General features: G+C 39.6%; 3 protein-coding genes across 5 annotated transcripts; 1 reads left to right on the top strand and 2 right to left on the bottom strand.

The window, feature by feature from the left end:
- Positions 1 to 1,175: 1,175 nt before the first annotated feature.
- Positions 1,176 to 4,929, bottom strand: LOC110929773. 3 transcript variants are annotated; one of them, XM_035988499.1, is made up of 5 exons: positions 4,776 to 4,929; positions 3,780 to 3,874; positions 3,025 to 3,696; positions 2,596 to 2,946; positions 1,176 to 1,388 (listed from the first exon to the last, which is right to left on the bottom strand). In XM_035988499.1, the coding sequence occupies exons 3-5, from the start codon at positions 3,566 to 3,568 to the stop codon at positions 1,369 to 1,371; spliced, it is 915 nt and encodes a 304-aa protein (XP_035844392.1). In that variant the 5' UTR covers positions 3,569 to 3,696; positions 3,780 to 3,874; positions 4,776 to 4,929; the 3' UTR covers positions 1,176 to 1,368. The 3 variants fall into 3 exon arrangements, with proteins under 3 accessions (XP_035844392.1, XP_022028641.1, XP_035844393.1); XM_022172949.2 differs by lacking the exon at positions 1,176 to 1,388 and having other exon boundaries at positions 2,383 to 2,946; positions 4,776 to 4,927; XM_035988500.1 differs by lacking the exons at positions 1,176 to 1,388; positions 3,780 to 3,874 and having other exon boundaries at positions 2,383 to 2,946; positions 4,776 to 4,927.
- An 883-nt stretch (positions 4,930 to 5,812) lies between these two features.
- Positions 5,813 to 6,671, top strand: LOC110932113. The gene is made up of 2 exons (XM_022175471.1): positions 5,813 to 6,356; positions 6,475 to 6,671. Exons 1-2 carry the CDS (start codon positions 5,813 to 5,815, stop codon positions 6,669 to 6,671), a joined length of 741 nt encoding a protein of 246 aa, XP_022031163.1.
- A 1,587-nt stretch (positions 6,672 to 8,258) lies between these two features.
- On the bottom strand, positions 8,259 to 13,921 carry LOC110929775 (ABC transporter C family member 3). The gene is made up of 9 exons (XM_022172951.2): positions 11,385 to 13,921; positions 11,210 to 11,296; positions 10,440 to 11,045; positions 9,883 to 10,342; positions 9,582 to 9,796; positions 9,169 to 9,474; positions 9,027 to 9,090; positions 8,677 to 8,916; positions 8,259 to 8,586 (listed from the first exon to the last, which is right to left on the bottom strand). Exons 1-9 carry the CDS (start codon positions 13,695 to 13,697, stop codon positions 8,462 to 8,464), a joined length of 4,416 nt encoding a protein of 1,471 aa, XP_022028643.1. The 5' UTR covers positions 13,698 to 13,921; the 3' UTR covers positions 8,259 to 8,461.
- Positions 13,922 to 19,673: the final 5,752 nt, after the last annotated feature.

Consider the following 19,673-nt stretch of genomic DNA (forward strand, 5'->3'; position numbering starts at 1 on the left):
AAATTAAAGTAAAATTGAGGAAAATTAGGGTTTCAGCGTTTGATTTTGTGATTCGTGGAGCATGTGGAGTGAAATTGGGGGGGGGGGATTAGGATTTCAAACTGTCGATTTTGCTTAAAACTGATTCAGATTTTGAGATCTGTAGAGCATGTGGAGTGAAACCGGAGGAAAATTAGGGTTTCAAACTGTCGATTTTGCTTGAAACTGATTCAGAGTTTAATTTTATGATCTGTGGAGCATATGGAGTGAAATTAGGGCTTCAAACTATCGATTTTGCTTAAAGCTAATTTTATGATTTGTAGAGCATATGGAGTGAAATTGAAGTAAAATTGAGGGAAAATTAAGGTTTTAGATTGTCGATTTTGCTTGAAACTGACTAATTTTGTGATTTGTGGAGCATATGGAGTGAAATTTAGGGAAATTAAGGTTTCGAAGCTACGATTTTGGATGAAATTGACAGGTGAGATTGAATCAGTATGTTGATTTTAACGATTTTGAAGTTGATTTTGTGTATGAGAGTGATGAATTCTGAGTTTTACACTATGTTCCCGAGTTAAGCTAAGGAGAGAAAAGAAAAGATTCTCTCGTTTTCTTTTCTTTTCTCTCCGTTTCTTTCCAAATTGGAGAGATTAATTTTAGACAAAAAATCTTTCATTTTCTCTTCTTTTCTCTCCTTTAATGAAACTCTGGAACACAACTAAAAATTGTTTTCTTCCAAATCTTTTCTTTTCTCTCATTTAATGAAACTCGGGAACATAGCGTTAGGGTTTAGTTTTGAATTGATTGAAACTTTTGACAATAAGGATATGAAATGAAAACTGCAATCATGGGTTAGTGATGGGCATAATGGTAAATTATCGATTTTAAAAATGTGTGCCCCTCACAATCAGAGCCCTATGCGGTGGTGCTCCATACCCTCGTCACGGACTATGTTGGTTATTATATTTAGGGGCTGTTTGGCAACTTCCGAATGAATAAGTGCTGAAAGAATAAGAGATCAGAACCAGTAAGAGGTCTGAACTAGTAAGTGCTGAACCAGTTTAAGTCTGTTTGGTTGGACCTTTGAATGACTGTGTACAATGACGATTTTACCCTTCTGAATTATTTCTTGCTGAGTATAATGTATCTGTTTGGTCATAACTCCTAATAATGAATAATTATTAAAGAAAAAAATACAAACCATCATAGAAAATCCAAATTACACAAAAATCCTTCTTGAAAACATACAAATCCAAGTAGAAATTAATAACAAGCGTACAATTTTGGTTTTAAGCATTTGACATTAATTGAGTAGCTATCTCGTCACGCAAAGTAGTCATATATTCAATGCCTTGTGAGCCCCATTCCATGTCGTGAACAGACTGGCCATCACTTTCCTCCTGTTGCATTTCTCCAAAAAAAAGTGTTCTCGTTGTACTCCACAAATAACTGATCATGAATATTCCATTTCCTTATAAAGTTATGGATGGCGAAACACGCAATCACTATGTCTCTTTGTATTGGAAATGAAAATGGGGCAACTTATTTTAGGATTGGGAATCTTGCCTTCAAAACACCATATGCGTGCTCAATCACATTTCTGAGTTGTGCGTGAGCATGGTTGAACCTTTCTTCCTTAGTTAATGCACGTTGTCGTCGATTTTGCTTGAAACTGATTCAGAGTTTGATTTTGTGATCTATGGAGCATATGGAGTGAAATTAGGGCTTCAAACTATCGATTTTACTTAAAGCTAATTTTATGATTTGTAGAGCATATGGAGTGAAATTGAAGTAAAATTGAGGGAAAATTAGGGTTTCAGATTGTCGATTTTGCTAGAAACTGACTAATTTTGTGATTTGTGGAGCATATGGAGTGAAATTTAGGGAAATTAAGGTTTCGAAGTTACGATTTTGGATGAAATTGACAGGTGAGATTGAATCAGTATGTTGATTTTAACGATTTTGAAGTTGATTTTGTATATGAGAGTGATGAATTCTGAGTTTTAGGGTTTAGTTTTGAATTGATTGAAACTTTTGACAACAAGGATATGAAATGAAAACTGCTATCATGGGTTAGTGATGGGCATAATGGTAAATTATCGATTTTAAAAATGTGTGCCCCTCACAATCAGAGCCCTATGCGGTGGTACTCCCTACCCTCGTCACGGACTATGCTGGTTATTATATTTAGGGGCTGTTTGGCAACTTCTGAATGAATAAGTGCTGAAAGAATAAGAGGTCAGAACTAGTAAGAGGTCTGAACCAGTTTAAGTCTGTTTGGTTGGATCTCTGAATGACTGTGTACAATGACGATTTTACCCTTCTGAATTATTTCTTGCTGGGTATAATGTATTTGTTTGGTCATAACTCCTAATAATGAATAATTATTAAAGAAAAAAAATACAAACCATCATAGAAAATCCAAATTACACAAAAATCCTTCTTGAAAACATACAAATCCAAGTAGAAATTAATAACAAGCGTACAATTTTGGTTTTAAGCATTTGACATTAATTGAGTAGCTATCTCGTCACGCAAAGTAGTCATATATTCAATGCCTTGTGAGCCCCATTCCATGTCGTGAACAGACTGGCCATCACTTTCCTCCTGTTGCATTTCTCCAAAAAAAGTGTTCTCGTTGTACTCCATAGTTGTACTCCATAAATAACTGATCGTGAATATTCCATTTCCTTATAAAGTTATGGATGGCGAAACACGCAATCACTATGTCTCTTTGTATTAGAAATGAAAATGGGGCAATTTGTTTTAGGATTGGGAATCTTGCCTTCAAAACACCATATGCGCGCTCAATCACATTTCTGAGTTGTGTGTGAGCATGGTTGAACTTTTCTTCCTTAGTTAATGCACGTTGTCGTCGAAAATCGGCTAACCAATATCTCGTATTACGGTAGGGAGTCATAAACCCACGAGTGTTGGTGTATGCGGCATCGCAAAGGTAATATTTGTCTGCAAATGTTAGTATCAAAACTATTAAATAAAAAACTAGATAAACAATTACATCAAATTTAAGGAAAGGTTAAAAACCTGGTGGGGGGAAATAAAAGCCGGAACTCGGATTAAATGCAACTTCTTTCAAAACACGTGAATCATGTGCAATACCCTCCCATCCGGCCCATACGAACGTGAATATCATATCAAAATTATAGATTCCTAAGACATTTTGAAAGCATTCACCCTTTCCTCTTCCCCTGTAACGAGTCGGTTGATCACCAAGTACGACTGCATGTACAAGAGTTCCATCTAACGAACCTATTGCTCCAGGAAATATTTGTTTTAGCCTTATATGGTTTTCTGAAGCATTCGCGATTGGATTAGAAGATGTCGGAACTATAACTTCTCTTGCGAAATTCATCATCGCAATTAAGACCTCATGAAAACATCTATGGATTGTTTCTGTTGAGTGTTGAAACCTTCGCTTAACCATTCGAAATCGCTCATTATGTCCTATGACAATAAAAAACATAGCCATCTTTTCTTCAAAGGTTATTGACCTACTACTCTGCAACCAATTTCTTTGCTTAAAATGATTGCACAATAGTACATACGCATCACATGACATGCGCATCATCTCATGACATTGTGTAGAAGTGCCATGCAACAATTCTTGTGTGTACTCATGATCGGTCAATGCCGAATTCAGATCTCTTATGCTTTCATGATTGGCACTCTTCTCAACTTTTCTACGAATTTGTTGAACTATGTGGAAAAAAACTAAGAATTACTATGTGGTTATTGAAATATATATATATATATATATTATTGTATATATAAAGAAATACCTTGCTCTCAAGTTGCCATTCCTCTTCCGTTAAGTTAAAGGTGTTTGTTTGAGGGTTATAAACATTTCCAGTTTTGTTCTTAAGCTTTAACCTAGCTGCAAATTTTGATTTCAAGTAATCATAGCGATTCTTCATTTGTTTTTGATCTACTATAAAATCATGTTCTATTTTCAATTTTTCAGCAACTCTCTTCCATGAAATTGCTTTCAGGCTACTACCCTCACGTCCATGAAGTGCAATTTCATGAATACATGATTCTAGAAAGGTTTTACCGACTCCTTCTTGCTTCCAATTAATCCTAATCTTTTTTTCAGCCATTTCTTTAGTTGAATCTACCAATTGATAAAAAAAACAACTCTAATTAAATAATTAAACACTGAACATCAATCTTGATTAATTCTAGTTAAACAACTACTAAAAGTCAAGACTTGTTAAGTTACCAACACTCATCACTAACCGAACTCTCAACTTACCAAATACCAATTTGCAACCAACCTTTACTATTAACCCACATCAGCAGCAAATTTCAAGTTACAGTAGCAAAAAAAACAGCTTTCATATCATCAACAACAGCAGTAAGTTTCAAATTATCACCACATAAGCAACAAATTCTGAATTGCACCATTAAAAAAATAAAAAGATAAAAGCTTTCATGTCTTGAACAACAACTTTCGAAATACCAATTCACAACAGTAGCAAGTTCCTAATTACAGCAACAAAATCAGCTTTTAACAGCAAAAAAAAATACGAAGGCCAATTTGTTTCGATTTACAGCAGCAACAAAAATATATATATATATATATATATATATATATATATATATATATATATATATATATATATATATATATATATATATATTCGAAGCTACTTTGGAATACATACAACACAGTCAGATGAACTCGAAATCAAAGAACAAACAGAAAAAAGGCGATTACATACAACAACATCAACAAAATCAGCGATTAAAATTCGACTAAAGTGATTAGAACATACCTTTGATGCTTCCTTTGTAACAGATTGTTGTATATTTGCAAAGAAAAAAACCCTAGGTAAGGAGGCGCATGATGAGTAGAAGAGGGGAGAAAAAGTGGCGTGGGATTTTTAGGGTATTTGGTGGAAAGTTTTTAGTCAGACTCCTTACCATGTATGACTCAGTCAGAGAAAAATAAGAAGAGGCCGGGTAAGTTTTAAGAGGGATGAAACAAATAATCTGAAATCTGACTCAGTCAGACATGGGGTATTAAGAGGCTATTAGACCAAGCGGTATGGGGGCCGGCTTAGGCCCAGCGAGGCCCGGCGCCCGTCCCCCACACCGCCCCCCTCGCCCCATCCCGTGAAAACCGGCTCCCTCTAGACGATCTCGACGGGCCTTGATACTAAAAAAAATAGCCGTTAAACGGCTATATCATTAAATAAAAAAAGTATCCCCTTTTTCTATAAAACCATCTCATTTTATACCATTTTCACCATTTTCTCCCCACTTTCAACCCAAAACACTCTCATTTTTATACCATTCTTTTATAAAGAAATATCTTTTCATCCACAATGGCATCTAATTCTTGGTGGTCCTTGTCTTCTTCGGACAAAGAGGAGATGTTTTTCGCAAACGTTGTGGTAAAGGCGGCGCAGATTCTTATGGAGGAGGAAGACGTCTCGTCTGAAAGCGTTATTACCAGACGAATACGGATTAACAGAGACCGCCAAGGTTTGTCATTATTAAATTTTATTATCCTTATTCCTTATTTCCTCGTATTTATATATCTTTTACGACAGGAGCGCACGAGAAATTGGTGAACGATTATTTTTCGGATGCACCCCTTTACAATGCCGACATTTTCAGACGAAGGTTCCGAATGAGTCGCCGGTTATTCACACGGATTGCTGATGATTTGGCGGGGCTAGACCCGTTTTTCACGCAACGACCCGATGCTCGGAATTATGAAGGGTTCACCACGTTACAAAAGTGTATTGAGGCAATTCTCCAACTGGCGTACGGGACAGTGGTTGACGCTTTGGACGAGTACTTACAGATGTCAGCAAGAACTACGCGGGAATGTTTGTATCGGTTTTGCCATAATGTGGTGAAAGTGTATGGCAAACAATATCTGTGGAAACCAAACGCGTATGATGTTCAACAGTTGTACCAAGCTCATGAAGCACGGCACGGGTTTCCGAGAATGCTTGGTAGCATTTATTGTATGCATTGGGCGTGGCATAACTGTCCGAATGTGTGGCGAGGCCAATACACGCGAGGTGATCACGGCCATCCAACCTTAATACTTGAGGCCGTGGCGTCACAAGATTTGTGGATCTGGCATTCTTTCTTTGGTCTCCCTGGTTCACTCAACGACCTCAACGTGCTATACCAATCGGCGATCTTTAGCGATGTCGTTAATGGAATCGGTCCGGACACCCGTTTTACAGTTTCTAGGGTTGAGTATAGACGTGGGTATTATCTTGCTGACGGAATATATCTGTCTTGGTCTACAATTGTCAAGAATATTCCATTTCCCGAGGACGAAAAAAGGAAAAAATTCGTCAAGCGTCAAGAAGCTGCAAGAAAAGACATCGAATGTTGTTTTGGTGTTTTACAAAAAATGGGCCATCATTCAACAACCGGCACGTGCGTTCACACCGAGGTTGCGCCTTTGTATGTACGCTTGCATTTTGCTCCATAACATGATTATTGAAGACGAATGTCGGGCGATTTGTGAGTATGATGAGAATGCATCTTACGGGAATACTGTCCCGGTCGATCAGACGCAACAGGATTTAAACTCGTTCGCGCTAACCAACGACTACACGTATGCAAACCTTCAACAGGATTTGGTAGAACGTATATGGAACAACGCAAACGACGAGGACGGTGACGAAGACGAAGATGAGTAGTGTAATTTTTATAAATTTTTAAATGTAGTCTTTTTTTATAAATTTTAGGTAGTGTAGTTTTTTTTTTAGGTTATGTAATTTTTATTTATGTTATGTGACGGATTTATTATCTTCTTTTATGTCTTATTTTTATTTAAATTTTGAATTGTTTTTATAAAATTAAACAAATAAAAAAGTTAAACAATAAAAATTAAACAATAAAAGTTAAACAAATAAAATAAATTAAACAATAAAAAATTAGGTGGGGTAGCCCCATCCTCCACCCCCTCAAAAAGCAAGGAGACCCATCCTCCATGAGATGATGATGTGGCGCCTACGTGACGGCCCATACTCATAGGGATGAGTCTCCCCATACCCACTAGTGTTAAGAGCAAACAAACAGGGCCCAAAACTTATCTCTAAAGTCTATTAACATTAGCATGATAATGGTTCCGGTTCTTAGCCATTCGGTCTGGTTTTATGAACCAACGTGCTATATGTATATATAGAGTGTGAGACAGACGATAAATCCTAAGCCCAAAACTTATCTCTAAAGTCCATATTTTTATTAATAAATTCTAAGTACAATATCTATTAATAAATTTATTAATAAAATCAGTATAAAAGACAATGGATTCGCCACTTGTACAAAGACAACTAATATAGTAATTTATCTAGTGGAATTTTAAAAATTACATAATGATCCTTTTTTTCTGATTCGGCCTTAGACATTTATACATACTACATTTAGGAATACTGCTAGGCAGCTGCCTGTTATTTCTTTATTGGTCCAGTCAAATTACGATTTTGTCTCGTTTAAATTTACAATTTTGTCGCTGGTTTTGTTTTTTTCTTCTCCTAGCCAAATTACGATTTTGCCCTCAGCTTAAATTTATTGTTTTGCCATTGTTTTTGTTTTTTTTTCCTGTTAAATTACGATTTTGCCCTAGTGTAAAATTCGTTTTAGTGTACTTTTTTTAACAAAACTATGGTGGTGTTTTGTTTTAATTGGTTGGCTCGATCTAATTTTTATTCGTACCAAGCGGTAGTTTTTCCATCGTTTTAGTTTTTTTAGCAAAAATACGGTAGTGTTTTGTATTAATTGGTTGACTCGATGTAAGTTTTTTGGGGATCGTGTTATAAGTAGTATGTATAAGTAAACAAAAGACAGACGTATATGTTATGAGAGAAATATTCGGCTTAATGCCTCGCAACGCGAGCGGGGCAAAAAAGTATGATGCACAAACAAAGGCTTTGGGTACCCACCTCTCAAGCACCCTAATTTAAAGCTTATGTGTGTGTATGATTTGGGCTTTAGGCTAGAAATATATGTATGCTAATTTGGTGGGCGCCCTGTGTAACACATAGAAAATACAAAATTATACGGGTGACGTTTACAAAACTAAGTCTGCTGGGAAGTGGGAGCAGAGATCCTAGGTGATAGGCGATGAACACAGCTTGTTCAATCGAGATCGAGCTATTGTTCTGTTGACTGTTGTTCAATCGAACTATAGAAGCTAACAAAGATTTCATAAAGAAGGGCGGCCTATTTTTTTGCGCTTTGGATCCCCAAAGTGGTTAAGCGTCATTAACTATACTCCAGCAACATAAAAAACTTGATCTAAAAATCATCTTTGAAAGTAACTTTAACAACTTACAACAAGAAACTAGTTATGCTTACAATCATCAAAAATTCAGAAACTGACGGAAATATAACAAGGTTATTTTAGCATCTATAAACGCCCATTAGCTTCCGGTATCAACATTTCCATTTGATCAATCAAGATTAGATGGTCTTTGATACAAACACATTATGTTGCTGCTAAGTTTTCGTAACTGGAACTGGATCGCATACTATACTCAGCAACAAGCTTTGCAAATGAAGATGATTTATCTTCCAGCAACTTTGTTGGAGAATCATATTCTTCAATCAGACCTGCATACAAGAAAAATATTAGCTTAGATCAAGACTTAATATAACCCAATAGACGGACGACATAAAGGACACCAATGTTTCTAAACAAACCTTGTTCTAGAACCAAAACCATGTCACTATCAAGCACAGAGGTGATACGATGTGCGATCATTATCACAGTTGAGTCGGTAAAGTGCTTCGCGAGTGTTTGCTGAATCATTCCATCGGTTGCAGTGTCTACCGATGCAGTAGCTTCGTCAAGTACCAAGACTTTGCTCTTTTTAAGTAACACACGCCCGAGACACACCAGCTGCCTTTGTCCCACACTCCAGTTCTCTCCATTCTCCGTAACTATACCAATTTATGTGAAAACTGATAAGCAAATACGAAATGTAGAAAGATGATGATTTGGGTGGGTTGGTTAACGGGTCAAAACAGGTGGCTAAGACTATGAACCAAACCTGGTGAGTCAAGCTTCCCTTCCTTACTCCTCACTTCTTCTCCAAGTTGACACTTATCAAGAGCCTGCAATAACAAACATTGTTATATTATAGCACCATAACAGTTTGAAGCATTCAAGCTGATATTATGTAATTTAATTACCTCCCAAATCTTATCATCTGTGTACTCTTCAAGGGGATCCAAGTTACTTCGGATAGTTCCTTCAAACATGGTTGGATCTTGGGGAATTATGCTCAATCTTGAACGAAGATCATGAAGTCCGATTGTCGATATATTGATCCCATCTATCAGAATCTGTCCAGCTGCAGGATCCACAAGACGGAATAGTGTTTGTATTAGAGTTGACTTCCCACTACCAGTTCTTCCTACAATCCCAGTTTTCTTTCCTCCAGTAAAGGTGCACGTAAGACCTCGCAACACAAGTGGCATATGTGGTGCATACCGAACCTTTTTATAGAAATCATTAAATTAAGTTATTAACGCCAAAGAAGTGTATGATTTACGATATTTACACAAGAAAGAAGAAATGACAAACGAGCGTATGATTTAAGTACCTGCAGATGACGTATATCAACTTCTCCCTGTGACGGCCACTGATCGTCAGGCCTATTTGATTCTATAATGAGAGGAGGTTCACTCGGGATAGAAGAGTACTGAAATATTCTTTCAACCGAAATAATTTTGTTTTCGAGGTTGGTTAAAGTCCATACTGCCCACCCTTGTAGGTTATTCAAAGTAAGCCCATAAGTAGCAGCCAATCCAGCAATACCTTGATAAACGTAGAAATTTAAGATTATATTAGTCGGATATTTTTCAATCTTCTGCACAACCTAAGAAGGACAAAAAAAGACTTACTTGCATCAATGGTTCCCTCCGGGATGGAAACCAAGAAAATTAAGAACACAGCAAACGTAAAAGAAGACAGCATATCCAAACGTATGCCCAACCATTCCATAGCAGCAGCAGCATGAAACTTCGGCCTTGAAAAATCGTCATTCAGTTTTAGATTCGTGTCCTGGAATCTGGCTTGTTGATCAAAGCTTCGAATGGTCGTTGATCCCGATATTGTTTCAGCAAAATTCTGTATCACTGGACCTTTACAAACCCCAACTAGTCGTGACATTTCTCTGGCTGAAGGCAAGTAATATTGCTGTAGCCAGACGCACATTCCCGCAACAGGGATGAAAATAATTATCACTTGCCAAGCACATTGTGACATAACTGCAATGATGCCAAGAAGTTGAATGATTGCAAACACAAATGATGCCACTTGATAAGGAATTTGCAAGTCCACTGCACTTTGGTCTGTAGACGCCTATAGATAATAAAGCAAAATATTAAAACTTTAACAACTGTGAAAAGATAGTGTAAATCGTGTATTTGTCGTAGTGAGAAGACGTTTGCTAGCTTACTCTATTAAGTATCCGTCCGCTTGGAGTTGAGTCAAAGAAAGACATGGGTGAGCGGAAAATGGCCAGGTGCATTTGGTGGAAGAGGATAGTGGCGGCTTTATATGCCATGGTTGCAATAAGCAAGCCTCTTGCAAGTACACATAAAGCACAACCAGCTGATAAAGCTACATAAACAATGATTAGGGTCGAGCTAGTAACCGGGGCTGGATCACTTGCTGACACTGGGGATGCCCAAGCCATCCAGTAATTGCTTCCAATTTGAAGTACTTGGAAGAGGATTACTACCAATAATATAAGTGGTGCAAGTGCCCCACCGTAAGCCGTTGTTACATATTTCCAGTAGACTGAGAAACCGACTCTTCCTTTTTCTCGTTCTTCTTCTTGAACAAGTTGCGCTTTTGAGCCCGAGGAATCGTCTGGTTTACCATTTTGATCGTCGTTTGTGTTCTTCTTGGAACTACCCGTTTGTTCTTGAACGGTTGTCCCCATGGAATCAATGGATGATAATGCTTCTTTATGTGCACCCACAAGGTCCATAAAATCGCTTCCAATATTGAGAAGGTCGTTGTACTTTCCGGCTTGTGTGATCCTTCCATCTCTTAACACCTAATATTTATGTTATATCAAGTGAGATAACGTGCTCACATGTATAGGTGAAACAAAAATCTACCAAGAAACAAAGACGACAGTTTTGACCTGAATCAAAACGACCAGTTTTTAAAACCACCAGTTCTGACCCGTTTTGCCAGGTAAAGAATTAGAGAGCTAACCAGGATAAGATCTGCAGCAGGTAAGAACTCTACTTGATGTGTGATGTAAATCACCGTCTTCGAGTCCAAAAATTGCAGCATGCATTCCTGTTATTGAAAAATACAGAATGTACATTTAGATAATGTGATTTTTAAATCTTTATATACGCTAAAAACACTAACAAAACCCACTTACTTTGAACAAATGACTTCCTGTGTGAGCATCAACAGCACTAAACGGGTCATCAAAAAGATAGATATCAGCATCTTGATAAAGAGCCCGAGCAATTTGTATCCTCTGCTTTTGACCGCCACTCAAATTGATCCCTCGCTCCCCGATAACAGTTTGATCACCAAAGGAAAGAATTTCAAGGTCTTTCTTCAAAGAACATGCTTCTAGAACCTTCTCATACCTCTCTCTATCCATCTCCCTACCAAACAAGATGTTATCTTCAATCTTACCACTTTGTATCCATGCAGATTGAGCTACATATGCCTTTGACCCTTCAACTTTCACGCTTCCGGAAATCTTTGATACCTCACCTAATATACAAGACAATAAGCTCGACTTCCCTGACCCGACGGTCCCGCAAACTGCAACCCGCATCCCATGATTCACTCTAATGTTTATATCTTTCAAAGTCGGGTTAGAAGATGCACTTGAATCCCAAGAAAAATTACCGTCGATGATTTCAACAGCGGTTTCAGAACTACCTCGTGAAACCTTACTAACAGCACTAGAATCAATGTCATTGAGCCGAAGATATGTGGCAATTCGATCAAGTGAGACTTTAGTTTGGAAAAAAACTGATATCGAGTCAGGAAGATTGTAAATCGGCTCTTGAAGTATCTTGAAAGTGGCAAGTGCAGAAAGTACTTTCCCAGATTCAAGAGGGATACCAGCAAATAAACATGTTGCAAAAGTGGCCACAGCAACAACAATTGGAGCACCCCAGAAGATAAAAGAAGTCATGGATAAGGTATACATATACTTCTTCAGTGCACCTTGTTCTTCATCTCTAAGCTTGGTGACTTTTGACAAAAACTTCATTTCCCAACCTTGAAGTTTAAGAATCCTCATGTTTCTCAAGATTTCAGACGTTGATTTCATCCGTTTATCTTTGGATTTCATCAACTCATCTTGAAGTTTTTCTTGGATGTTTCCAAGTGGAATATTGGCCAACAACACAAGAATTGTAGCGATTAATGAAGCAATGAAGGCTAGTCCTAAGTTTCTATATAAAAGCCACAACGCGACACCAACTTGCACAAGAACTATCCAAAAATCATGCATATACCAAGCATAATCACCTATTCTTTCTGCATCAACAGCCATGAAGTTGATGATTTCGCCACTCGAGTTCCCTTGCTTTGACTGGCCGGAGATGGTCAGACCCTTTTGGTAAATCATGGCAACAATAGCAGACCGCGCCCTAATTCCAGCTTGTTGGAGCTTGAAGTACCAATGCCGTTGTGTGAAACACCCGATAACCTTGGAAACAAGGAATGCAGCTACCAAAACAAAACCTTGGTGTTTGTAATCTCGTTGTCCGTCTAGATATTGAACAAATGCTTCTATAAGGTAAGGACCGACAAAACTAGTCAGCGAAGTTACTAAAGCGAGCAATCCTGTGATAGCCACATCTTTCCACACGATGTACAATAAGGCTTTTGTGAGACTGAACGCAGTGATTTGATTACCCCCATTGCTTAAAGACTCTACTTTGTTTAACAAAACAGGATAAACTTCTTTCACACTATCTATCTTTGCAAGCTGAGGAACATCTTCAAGGTCTAACGTCTTTTTATTACCTTTTGCAATTACAGAATTCATCCAAGAAAATGTAAGCAAGCTATAGAAACTTGCATTTTCATAAGTTGATGCAACTCCACCTCTAGAGACACCAGAACTCAAAAGCGGTTCTTCAAGATTATTACTTCGGGACTCTTCCTCTGTTTTGTAGGACAACCCCACAAAACAAAGAAACAAACCCATGAAACTAGACACCGAATCAGAGACAAACAACATAGAAACTAAATCATGGGTTTTTTTGTAGTAAACATAGTCTACCACAAGGGAGTAACAAGAAACTGTAAAGAAAAACACCCACCACACCCTTATCACAGATGGGTATTTTCTTGATCCTGTCGACGAATTCGAAACAAGTGTGTGCAAATAAACAGAGATAAATAACCAAACAAGTGCTCCAAGAACAGCATTCAAAAGGGTCACAATCTTTTCATCAGTCCAGCCATTTCTATACCAATAAAAATTGTTCAAGAAACACAAAACAAGATTAAAGAGTGAAAGAACAAGAGAACAAAATAGAGTTTGTTTGTAAAACAAACACCCAGAACTCTGTTTTGGAACCAAAGTTTGATCAAGCTTGAATCTTTTCCATACCCAAGTGATGAATAAGACAATCAAGAACAGAAACTGTATGGATGCAACACACCCATGTAAGAAAATAGGGTTTATCAAAGGGTTCATTGCAGAATTGTAAAACATACCTAATCTTAAAACAATAAGAATCTTAAATATGTTATATTTTGGGGGATTTGGGGGTCACCAATCACTCAGTATAACAATGAGTCAGAAAGCACGAGTGTTGATGGGGTTTTGGGTTTATGGGTGATATCATTATATAATCATTTTTCAACGATGAAAGTGAAGGTGGAGAGAGTCAAAGATGGGTTTCTTGAAAAATTTACGTGGTTGCCAAGAATCAGTAGACGGAGATGTTGATGGGGACGATTGCATTTTCAATTGGTGAATTGAATAGTTAAAAGTTTGTAATTCCAAAGATTCTTTTGATGATATTCAGTATAATATAATAAGATGATAATAGTATTCAACCTCCTATGGAGTTTGGAAGCCACAGTTTATTAATTAGTTTGTGTGCTTATCGATTTTTGAAGGAATATTCGATCATATACGATTATATCTTTTTGGTCTTTTTGGATTTCTCAACATGTGTTTAATTAACCGAAAAGGTTCTCAAAAGTTTAAAAGTTATTATCTTTTTTTTTAAAGGAAAACTTCATTAAAAAACGGCCAACCCGACAAAAACACCGGGCGACCAACACAACAAAACAACTACACAAATTTACACCAGTCCTCCCATGAATATTCTATACATTTGGCTCTATTTTTACACCACAAAAACCCGAGAGACCTAATGGAACAAAAAACCTCCTCTAACCTCGGCACTTTAGCGTTGAAGACAAAATCATTCCTGGCTCGCCAAATCGACCAACAAGCAATGATCACAATACCTTGATAAATCTGAAGCTTCTCGCCTTTCAGCCCACTGTACCGAAAAGCTTCCACAACATCTTTGACGGAAAACGCCATAATGAAAGGGACTTTACACCAAGCGCTAATTCTCAGCCAAATAGCCGTAGAGAAGCAACAAGCCGTGAAGAGGTGGGAGGCCGTCTCTTCTCCATCATTACACAACGGGCAAACCGTATCTGCGGGGCCAATATTCCGTTTCCTTAGTTCCACCTTGGTTGGGAGTCTGTCTAGAACCGCCCTCCACGCAAACACATTACATTTAATTGGAATCCAACGGCACCATTCCCAATTGATCCGATCAACACCGGCAACATCCTGAGCCATCGACTTGTAAAAAGAATTTACCGAGAACGAACCTGAAGGATCCACCGCCCACATCCATTTATCAGAGCCCTCCGATAAGCCAACCTCCCTAACAAGCACACACAAAGCCGACCACTCCGCGAGTTCCACATTACTATCAGGAGGTTTTTTCCACTTCCAGCAAGCCGCCGGATTGGAGAAAGGGCTGCCAATGCGATCCCGAACAACACATTTCTTATCAACTTCCAAAGCAAACAGATTCGGAAAACAATACCTTAAAGGATCCTTGCACAGCCAAGGGTCGATCCAGAAAGCTAGGGACGAGCCATTCCCCACTATACCTTTGATAAGCTGACGAAACCGATCGGGTCCTAAAACCGGTTTATCGACATTGCTGACGATGTTCTTCCAGACCCCTCCAATAGAAGCTTTAACCGGAAGAAAGTCCCACGATCCCCGATGCTTGTGAATCGAAGAAATGACTTTCACCCATAAAGAATTCGGCTCAACTTTAAACCTCCAAGCCCATTTCAAAATAAGAGCTCTGTTGACAAGAGCAAGCTTCCGAATGCCCAACCCACCTTTATCGACAGGGTCCGACACACAATCCCAAGAGACCCAACAAGTCTTTTTCCCATCCCCAGCCCCTCCCCATAAAAATTTTCTCATGATAGCCTCTAACCGATTTATAATCCCGACCGGAGCTTTGAAAAGAGAAAGAAAATAGACAGGAAGGCTCTGAAGGACCGATTTAATAAGGGTAACCCTACCCCCGATAGAAAGAACCGCCGCCTTCCACCGAGACAACCTCGATTCGAAAGTATCAATAACCGATTGCCAGTTCGACAGCCGATTCATATTGGCTCCCACCGGAATCCCAAGATACTTGATAGGAAAAAACTCCGCCTTACATCCAACCGAGGCCGCCAAAGAAAGAACTTCAGAATCAGAAACACCAACACCCATAATACTAGATTTTACAATATTTATCCGAAGCCCAGAACAAATGTGAAAGCCGCGAAGGACCCTAATCACATTATAGATACTTTCCTTTGTCCATTCACCGAAAACAAGTGCATCGTCAGCAAAAAACAGGTGAGACAAAGCAGGCCCATTATTCGGGAGCCGGATACCCACAACACTACCGATGTCAGAAGCCTTCCTTAGACAACAGGAAAGAGCTTCCATCACGATGAGAAACAGGAAAGGAGAAAGCGGGTCCCCCTGACGCATACCTTTTAGACACGGAAAGTCAAAGGTAGGGGATCCGTTAACCAGAACCGCCGCTCTGGCCGCAAATAATAACCCATAGATCCAATCGCACCATAGACGAGGAAACCCCATCTGAGACATGATAGAAATAACAAAGCCCCAATTTACATTGTCATACGCTTTTGCGAAATCCAACTTGAACAAAAACACCATTCTTTTAGACTTTTTTAACCACGAGATGGTTTCGTTGATAATTAGGGGGCCATCCAGAATAAACTTCCCAGCGAGGAATGCCGATTGATTTTCCGAAATGACCGATCCTAGAACTTTCTTTAGCCGATTAGCAAGAACCTTAGAAACCACCTTGTTAATAACCCCAACCAGGCTAATAGGACGATACTCACCGAGACTCGAAGGATCACGGACCTTCGGGATCAATGTAATAAAGGCTGAAGCACAACCACGACTGACAGAACCACTAGAATAAAACTCATCCATAACCTGCTTGAAATCGCCTTCGAAGATGTCCCAAAAATGTTTAAGAAAATAGAAGTTAAACCCGTCCGGGCCCGGAGCCCGGTTACTACCACAATCCCAGACTGCTTGTTTAATCTCCTCCTTAGTGAAGACAGACACCAGACTATCAGCATCCCCTTGACATAACGTCTTCAGATTATCCAAACAAATAGACGGACGGACGGCTAACTCCTCTTTAAAACAACCACGAAAAAACTCAAAGACATGCTTCTTAATCTTAGTTGGTTCCGTGCACCAGGAGCCATTAACTGAAAACCCATGAATGGAATTTTTCGCCTTACGACAGTTGATCATGGAATGAAAAAAGGACGAATTCTCGTCACCATCCTTAGCCCACTTAACCCTCGAACGTTGTCTCAAGTCTTTGGTCTTATTCAATTCTATTTCCTTGATAAGCTTCGCGTTTTCCGAAAGAATCCATTCCTCCTCTTCGTCTAATTCCCTTTGTTCTAAGATATTCTCCAACTCTTCCAATTCCGTTCTCGCCAAAGCTTCCTTCTCGCCTTCTTTTTTTAACATTTCGTTCCTCCACACCTTGATTCTGGATCTAATAAATTCTAATTTTTTAAGCAAAGCCAAATCAGCAGGACCGTCCGGGACGAAGGAGGACGCCGCCTCTCTAACCGACTCCTCGAACCCTTCCTTACCTAACCATGAATTAAAAATCCTAAATGGTTTCGGCCCAAAGTTGGAATTATTGGTGACCAAAATAATGGGGCTATGATCGGATAAATATCTCGGAAGAGCACGAAAACAAGCACTCGGCCACAGGTTAAAGAATTCTGAACACACAAGCATCCGGTCAATTTTACTCCCTTTTCTATCATTGTCTGCCCATCTGGTGAATTTCCTGTCCCTCATATCATACTCCAACAACCCAGCATCAAAGATAAACGAATTAAAATTACCCGCACACGATGAGTTGAACCGAGTCTTTAATCTTTCGTCAGGAGACCTAACAGCATTGAAATCACCAAGGAGAATCCACAAACCCGCAGAGCTCTCAATAATCTCAAGAAGCCGATCCCAGAGAATACGTTTAGCCTGTACATCTTGAGGGGCATAAATATTAGCAATGTTAATGCATCGCCCGGACCCTTTAATCTTGCCTCTAGAAATAATAAAGTTCCTATCCTGGATGGAATCGCTATGATCAAAAACATTCTTATCCCATATGCTAACCAAACCGCCTGACAACCCGGAGGAGTCAACCCACACTGAACCGACATCCTTACTGCCCCAAATTTTAGAAATAACATTCTCATTCAAGGATCTGCATTTAGATTCCTGAAACGCTACAAAATTAATCCCGAACTTAGCTTTCATCCCTTTAAACCACCTGATCTTTTCATCCCCTCCCAAACCTCGAACATTTAAAGATAGAAAATTCATTGAGCCACCTCATTAATACCTTTGCCCTGAATAACGTTCCTAACCAGAGTTTCGCAATTACCCAAATCCATACCCACTGAAACTCCCAACTTGATAGTTTCACTAACCTCTTGATCGAAGGAGCCACCAAAACTAGAAGCCACACCACCATCGTCGACCGGCCCTGAACCCCCAACCACCCCCTGGGGCTCCGTTGGAATCGACGATGAACTCCGGGACGCCACCTTGGAAACTTCGCCAGTAGGAACACCGGAGGAATTAAGGGGGATGTTGAGATTAACGCCAGGCACACCAGAGGGCGAGGACACTAAGACATCCTTTTGATTTAACTGGGCCAAAATACGGTTGATGGAAAATGGGTCACTATCCTCCTCCAATTGGGCTCTATTTCTTTTGGTGGGCCTCCCCTTTTCAACAGACCCAAACCCGGAAGCTGGGCTATCCAAAGCAGACTCGGGTAGATTCCTGGTCCCACTTTTACGGTGACGCTTCGCCTTCTTCCTAGCTTTAAAGAAAACAACACCATTTGTCCCATCCCCATGAACATCGGAATCTACCCCTTTGCATTCCCCCAAAAAAGGCTGCCAATTAAAATGAACATCAGAATGTTGATTGTTGCTCCCGCCACCATTGGAAATCCCGCCAGCACACGCGTTCCCATTAGCCGATCCATTCTCTACCCTAACCTCTTCACCTTCCTCAGCACCACCACTACCCTTGACGGCGGACTCCTCCACGTTGACCACCGGAGAAGAAGCCAATGGAGATGAGGTCCCCGAACTGACCGGCGATGAACTCTCCAAACAATCCGGAATCCAAACATCGAGTTCTTCTTCCACCAAAATCTTAAAACATCTTCCCTTCCATTTCAACGAAACCACTTCATTGATTCTCTCTACACCACCAGATAAGACCCCAACCCTAACATACGATAAATCATTGGCTTTAATGAAACCTTTCTGGACATGCAGGATTTTCCCAAAGAGTTCTCCCACTGACTTGACAACATCCCCATCAAGTAAGTTAGGAGGCAACCCAATTATCCTAAGCCAAGCAACCTTCTCAAAGGGCAACGACTGACCTTCCCATGCAGAAAGTTTCGAGAACTAAGGCCCCCATAACTCTTTAGCTTCGAGAAAAACCCGGGCTGCAGGCTCCTCCCTAAACGAGATAATAACTGATAATCCCCCCAAGTACTGAATTTGTCCATAAGAAACCTTAGCAATGCGGAGGAGATGGTCCAAATCCACTAACGTCTCCAAGTCCACCGTCCTGCCCACCACCGCAACCCCCTTTAGCTCCTGCATGGCATTCGTCCGATCAGGAGCCACAACCATCTTACCGGAATCCTGAAAGGCACCAGACGACCCACCATCCTCCTTTTCTTTACGTTTACCCAAAACATCTCTGAATGAACGAAAATCTCTGAAAGAGGACATTCTCACATCACCACCAGGATTGGCACCAACATTCGCCATTTTAGGCCTAAGGTTATCACCAACGGGCTGACCCAAGCCACCCCCATTTTCTAAAGCAAATCTAGCAATGTTGACTTTGAGCTTACATCCACCCAACTTCGCGCCCTTCAACGATTTGAGCACCTCAGCTTTATCTTTAACATCTTTGAACGAAGCAAAGCCGAACCTGCTCCCATTTTTATCCCTTTTCCTTGCCACATATGTATCAGAAATGTCGCCATACCCAGATAAACCACACCTCAGTTCCCAAGGGGTGCAGCCTTCG

Source organism: Helianthus annuus, chromosome 3, assembly GCF_002127325.2.
Source record: "Helianthus annuus cultivar XRQ/B chromosome 3, HanXRQr2.0-SUNRISE, whole genome shotgun sequence".
NCBI classification, from domain to species: domain Eukaryota; kingdom Viridiplantae; phylum Streptophyta; class Magnoliopsida; order Asterales; family Asteraceae; genus Helianthus; species Helianthus annuus.

Bases quoted from the DNA above. Each gene is read 5' to 3' on its own strand.
- LOC110929773 (XM_035988499.1), bottom strand. From the start codon at position 3,568: ATGATGCGCATGTCATGTGATGCGTATGTACTATTGTGCAATCATTTT. The intron at 2,947-3,024 runs GTTTTTAACCTT...TAACATTTGCAG, and splicing joins CTTTTATTTCCCCCCACCAG to ACAAATATTACCTTTGCGAT. The intron at 1,389-2,595 runs ATGCAACAGGAG...TTTTTTGGAGAA, and splicing joins AGAACACTTTTTTTGGAGAA to ATGCAACAGGAGGAAAGTGA.
- LOC110932113 (XM_022175471.1), top strand. From the start codon at position 5,813: ATGTCAGCAAGAACTACGCGGGAATGTTTGTATCGGTTTTGCCATAAT. The intron at 6,357-6,474 runs GTTGTTTTGGTG...TGATTATTGAAG, and splicing joins TGCAAGAAAAGACATCGAAT to ACGAATGTCGGGCGATTTGT.
- LOC110929775 (XM_022172951.2), bottom strand. From the start codon at position 13,697: ATGTTTTACAATTCTGCAATGAACCCTTTGATAAACCCTATTTTCTTA. The intron at 9,091-9,168 runs GTAATTAAATTA...TTGTTATTGCAG, and splicing joins CAGATGATAAGATTTGGGAG to GCTCTTGATAAGTGTCAACT. The intron at 8,587-8,676 runs GTTTGTTTAGAA...TCTTGTATGCAG, and splicing joins GGTTTTGGTTCTAGAACAAG to GTCTGATTGAAGAATATGAT.